Source organism: Phycodurus eques, chromosome 2, assembly GCF_024500275.1.
Source record: "Phycodurus eques isolate BA_2022a chromosome 2, UOR_Pequ_1.1, whole genome shotgun sequence".
NCBI classification, from domain to species: Eukaryota; Metazoa; Chordata; class Actinopteri; order Syngnathiformes; family Syngnathidae; genus Phycodurus; species Phycodurus eques.
Window position 1 is genome coordinate 10,472,955 of NC_084526.1, and position 6,107 is coordinate 10,479,061.

Sequence of the window (6,107 nt, forward strand, 5' to 3'; positions counted from 1 at the left end):
GATTAAGGGCACATTTTACTGTTCAAACCGTATAAAATAGGTATACAACATTAAGCATTATAAAGCAGGTATGCCACTGTGTGTAATGGGTAAATTAAACATATGGCTTAGCTTTCGAAGAGCTGAGGCAGCATGTGGGCATTTTTGTTTGCATTTTTGATAGTGTCCTGCCATCACTTACAGTGCATTTTCCAGTCACATCCCTCAAATTCCAGCTCAACCAACCGCCCTATTGTTTTTTTGGAGTATTGTGGTGCTAAAAAAATATATCTCGACATCAAAGGACAAACCTGAGAACAAACACAAAAGGAACTGATGATAAAAAGGGAAATAAAAGAAAAAGAAAACTCAGACCCGAAATCATATGGACACTAGCAGCTTGACTGTAAACGTGATTATCATATTTATAAATTAAACAAAAGAAAGCAAAAAAAAAAAGAGAGAAAAAGCAATTATTAATCCATCCATCCTTTTTCTTAGCCGCTTATCCTCACTGGAGCCTATCCCACCTATCTCCAGTCGCCAGCCAATCGCAGGGCACACATAAACAAACAACCATTCGCACACACATTCACACCTACGGGCAATTTAGAGTCTTCAATTAACCTACCATGCATGTTTTCCGGGATGTGGGAGGAAACCGGAGAAAACCCACGCAGGGAACATGCAAACTCCACACAGGAAATAATAGTTATTGTGGTGAAGTGCTATTTACTAAGAACTAATTGGGAACCAAATGTGTGAGGAAATAGTGAATAGAATAAAAAAAATTGGATAAAAAAACAATAAACTAAATATTAAATATAAAAATGCATTATTATGGGTAAATATTTAAATGAGAAATGAAAACTACTGAATTGGAATTAAATGCTAGGTAATTATGAAGTATGAAATATGAGAGAGGAGTTATATAAAATTGTAATCAAAGAAGAATAATTTAACCAATAAGACAATATCAGTACAATTTGCTTAATGATATAGGTTCAATTAAAATGATATAGTTTTATTTTTTATATATATATATTTTTTTCTTTACATATATAGATATCGTCACAGCCTACCAAGTCCCTTTGCAAACTCCTGTACAGTAGGTGGCAGTATGTTCCAAAGAGATGTAATCCGCCAGTAAACTAAAAGAAGAAGAAGAAGAAGCAGAAGCGGGAAAGATAAAAAAAGATGGATGTCGGAGGAGAAACCTGTGAGGAGACAGACATGCTCCCCACGTCAACTTTAGAATTATACGAGTCTCAGTTTTTCGGCTTTACGCCGCAAACGTTCATGTTTCGGCTCTCCAGCGCGTTTTTGGATTGTCTGAGCGACATTTTGAGCGTCGTAGAGAAGGTATGCGTGCGACAGCTGTGTAAGTCGGAGTCTGAAGCGACGACGGAGGAGCAGCTCATCGTCAGAGTTAGAGAGAGTAGCCGCAAGTTTCAAGCGTTTGTGGGGGAGCGCTTTAAGCAGCTGTCGGAGCGGATAGAAGAGCTGCTGGTCACCCGTTGTTTCTCCGTACCTCCCAACGTCCTGTTGAAGGAGGACCAATGTCACAGAAAACGTCCTCCGGACACACAGGTGAGCCATGGGAAGTCAACGCTAGACTTAAGAGATTCAAGACTAGATGGCTGTTGTGTTCTCTGTATTTTATTTATGTACAGTAGTTTCACTTGTCCTCACGCCCCCCCCCCCACACACAAAAAAAACAGTCATTATTTAACAATTTGTATATTGTAATATTTAATTGTTAGTTAAACAATCATTCACCAAAAATAGGTAAACATTATATAAACATAAAACATATTTTTAAAAATCATAAACATGCCAGGGCTCACCAGTAAAAAAATAAGATAAAGACACTAAAGTGGGAGCTCATTGTTAAGGTTTTGTTAGTTAAAATGTCTTGTTTTTAACAGCAGATATTGACATAAAATACTGTTCCAGTTCTTTCATGAATGCACAGACAATCGGTTTTTATCCTTAGCAAATTTACATTTGTGACTATATAGCTTCGCAGGAAAAATTAGATTTATTAGATGATACTTCTTCAAGTGAGGTGTCACAATTCACAAAGTAAATTTTGCAAAACAAGCTCAAAGTTACAGAAGATCTTATCAAAGATAAAGCTACAGATACTTTGCCACAATTTGCGGGTATGTGTACATTTCCGGAACAGATAGATAGCAGTCTCAGTTAGAGTATGGGAGTCACAGAAGGCACACTTCAAATCTAGATAAAAATTAAATTGAACAAAGATTGAGGTCAAGTCGTTGTTTTGTTCTATCGTCCCATTCCTAACCGCCAAGGTGGCCGACAAACAAAAACTGATCATGTGATCGAAAACTTTTCTGTCTGTGGCCAAGCTCGTAACTATTATTGCTGTTATATCAAGTCAATATTCCCCATTGGATTGAATTTAAATAACATTAATCAATCCCAGCCCCCTAAAACCAAGTTTTTGTGTTTTTAATGAAGAAAACTAGCCCTGTGTTGTATAAATACTTATATAAGGAAATAAACTAGTTATTTGAAGCATGAAACGGGAGTAGCTCATTGTGGGTTTTAATTCATTTCTCCACTGATACTTTGATGACCCTGCATTGTAAACTATTATACTTTCCCCACATCCAGGAGATGCTCAGACTGGAGTCGTCCTTGACGGAGCTCCGCAGTGCTCATGAGGCCGAGGTGTGTGCTAGACATGCTCTGCAGGCTGAGCTTGAGGAGCAAGCGGCGGTACAGAAGCAGCTAGATGAATTCCTGGTCTGGAACAGAAAGCTACAGGACACTTGGGTCACAGAGGGAAACGGCAGCTTCCAGGAAAGGTTCCAACTGGTGGCAGCCTCTGTAAAGAAATTGCAGGAAGCCGTTGTGGAGGTGTGCAACAAAGCGCAGAGTTCTCACTGAACTTACTGTATGATTAAAGTTAATTACTACTCAAAGACTTTTGAACAGCTTTCTACTCTTACATGTCACATAGAAAGCAAGGTGGGAGAGAAAGATTCTGTAAATTTTCTGTAAAGTATTACTGTCTTCTTAGTAGGGCTGCACGATTATGGCCAAAATAATAATCATTATTATTTTGATCAATATTGTAATCATGATTATTAATCACGATGATTCCTCATTCATTCATCTACCGTTCCGCTTGTCCTTACTAGGGTCGCGGGCGTGCTGCAGCCTATCCCAGCAATCTTCGGGCGAGAGGCGGGGTACACCATGAACTGGTCGCCAGCCAATCGCAGGGGACATAGAAACAAGCAACCATTCGCACTGTTAGGAAAAAAAATATTTATTTTTATTGCACTACTTTTTTAACACGATATGTAACAGCGTTCAGTTCAAAACTAATCTTTAAGAATAAATGATAATGATGATGATTGAAAAATAAATATACCCAAAAAGTCTTCTTAGCAAGGGCTAGCTGAATAAATGGGCTTTTAGAAAGTCCAATCATGAATTGCAACGTAATGGAAGCAAATACAATTTATGCATAGAAGGCAATAGCATTCGATTGCAAGCACTGACATTTCATTTGAAAATCCCCGTCATCAGAATAGTGACTTGTCAAGGACAGTACGTCTCCGTTGTTGTGCTTGACCATTGGTCAGTCCTGCATGGTCACAAAATGCAAAGAACAGTTGTGAGTTCCCTCCCTATTTACTCCAGTTTTTTTTTTTTCATTGCGGTCAGGCCAGCCGCTACAACGATTGAAAATTGTCTTACCGTGACATGCCACCTCTCTGCCAACGTGCTGTGAGGTCGAACTTCAAAATAAAAGCGTCATATTGTACTACATTGGACATCAATGCCATTTCAGGCTTTTATTTTTAAGTTGGCCTCGGAGCGCAATGCGTTCGCCACTGGTGGCTGGCTGACGAGGTTGCGGGCACTGGTGTAATGAAGCGCTTCATATGCAGCAGTGCCGGCATTTTAAATGTAATAAATTGCTGACATCAGACTCATTTGATCGTGGCAACAAAAAATTGCGATCACGATTGAAGTTTGATTAATTGTGCAGCTCTACTTCTTAGCAATAACAATTGAAGATCATATGGACATGTTAGAGCAGTGATTCCCAACCAGTGTGCCAGGGCACATTAGTGTGCCGTGAGCGCTCTTCAGGTGTGCCGTGGGAAATTATAAAATTTTCCGTAATTGCTCAAGAAATTATTTATTTACAAGAAACAATATATCTTTTTTCATCTATTTATGCCAGTGAGGCAGTGACAGACAGAACAAATAAATGCTCTTCAATTTGATGGGAGGAAGTACATAGAGTAATTAATGTATCCACTTTTTGTGACGTTTGTTGGTGTGCCGTGAGATTTTTCAATTGTAAAATATGTGCCTTGGCTCAATAAAGGTTGGAAATCACTGTGTTAGAGCCCCCAAACTTTTTTTCCACCACAGACAGTTTTCACGTAAAGCAATATTTTGACGGACTGGCATAGAAACAGATAAAAACAAATGATTTCAAATATAACTCACTCTTTCGCTGAATGTAGTTGAGTCGTGTCTCTTCAAGAACCTGTCCTATTTTGGGATACCTGAACTTTGCGTTACTGATGTCCAGTCTACTCTGTAATTTTGGTTCTGTCTTCATCACTGCAGAAAATCCTGCTTCGCAAAAATTCAATGTTGGGAATGGAAACAAGGTATTCAGAGCTCTTGGCATTTTTGAAGGCTTCATTGTCTCATTTGCGATCCTGTCACCACAAAGCCGGCTTGGTGCTTGAGAATCACTTGGAGTGATAAACCTGTATTTAAACTATGACTGCTCATTTTGTATTTTAAATGCAGCTTTCCTCTTCTTGGAAGTTTTAGGCACTTCTTCTGTCTCATCATTTAGACGGTTCCCCATTTAAAAGAAGCTCTCCAAAGACATTTGTGTTTTACTCATTTTCGTTAGCTTGTTTTGACTACTGTTTCTTGTGACCGAGATGAGCGGTTTAACGTGTACAGACACACAGTCGAATGCACCTGATTTTAAAAATAAAACTTATTTCAGACTGATAAAAAATGAAAGCGTTTTTTGTTCAGTCTCTGTGCGCACCTGTACCAAACAACATGAATCTTTTTTAAAATTTTATTGATTTTTATTATTATTTTTTTTTTTAATCTCCCCAGGAGAAAACCCACACAAGGATAAGGAGAACATGCAAACTCAAATCCAGAACCTCTGACTGTTAGGCAAACATGGCTATCAGTTTAAGACTACAATTAATCAAATTGGGATTGAGTTCAGTCAAAAAATCTTTGGTGAAATAGCCACTTCCAAGATGCTTTGCCAGCAACACATTCAGTTCAATTGAAAGAAAAAAGATTCATCATTACGACCACAAATGAAGAAAGTTACATTTCTTGGAAACCAAGGTTGACTAAGCTAAATAATAATACATCTATATAAAATAAAACTGCTAGAAGGTCAACTGAAAACTCTAGAGGAACATCACTTTCATCACTGGCCACAAGTTTACTTAGTGTTTTTTCTAAAATAGAATCAATGTGAGGTTTAGCGGTGAAGAATATGGATAATCAATGTGGTTGTAAACCTGCATTATATAAAAATACCTTATTTGGCATTTTAAAAATTATATAGGCAGTGTCACTTCAGTCACATTTCACATTTTTTTGTTATTTGTCTTATACTTAGTGTAAACCAACTACCCATTTTCTATACTGTACATATAGAGTCTTTCCTTCTTTCCTTTGTGGCCAGTGCTAACCACTGTGCTACGCCCATTTTATTAGCTACTTTCTAATGCATACTTTGACACTACTTAGAATGGGGTCCCTGTTATTGACACAATTCTTTTAAATAACTGTTTCCATTTGGGTTCTCTCAGTCTAACTTCCAATTTCACATCACCCTCATTAAACCTAATCCTCCTACAGACTTTAAGACTGATAATCACTATTACACATGATGAAATTTTCTGGCCCGAACATGGCAAGAGGTAGCACAATCAGCAGATAGGGAGGGGCATGTTTTTTGCTCACGGTCCACATTTGATTTTTGGACCAGGTTATACATAGATGATGTGTGTAGTATGTAAATGCAGCCCTATGGGGGGCACAAGCCATTGCAAACTGTAGGCCGGTCCCAAGTGGTG

At 38.2% G+C, this 6,107-nt stretch overlaps 1 protein-coding gene across 1 annotated transcript; it reads left to right on the top strand.

Annotated features, from left to right (window-relative positions):
- Positions 1-1,174: 1,174 nt before the first annotated feature.
- mis12 (MIS12 kinetochore complex component) lies at positions 1,175-4,984 on the top strand. The gene is made up of 2 exons (XM_061701387.1): positions 1,175-1,569; positions 2,623-4,984. Exons 1-2 carry the CDS (start codon positions 1,177-1,179, stop codon positions 2,896-2,898), a joined length of 669 nt encoding a protein of 222 aa, XP_061557371.1. The 5' UTR covers positions 1,175-1,176; the 3' UTR covers positions 2,899-4,984.
- Positions 4,985-6,107: the final 1,123 nt, after the last annotated feature.

Bases quoted from the DNA above. Each gene is read 5' to 3' on its own strand.
- mis12 (XM_061701387.1), top strand. From the start codon at position 1,177: ATGGATGTCGGAGGAGAAACCTGTGAGGAGACAGACATGCTCCCCACG. The intron at 1,570-2,622 runs GTGAGCCATGGG...CCCCACATCCAG, and splicing joins AACGTCCTCCGGACACACAG to GAGATGCTCAGACTGGAGTC.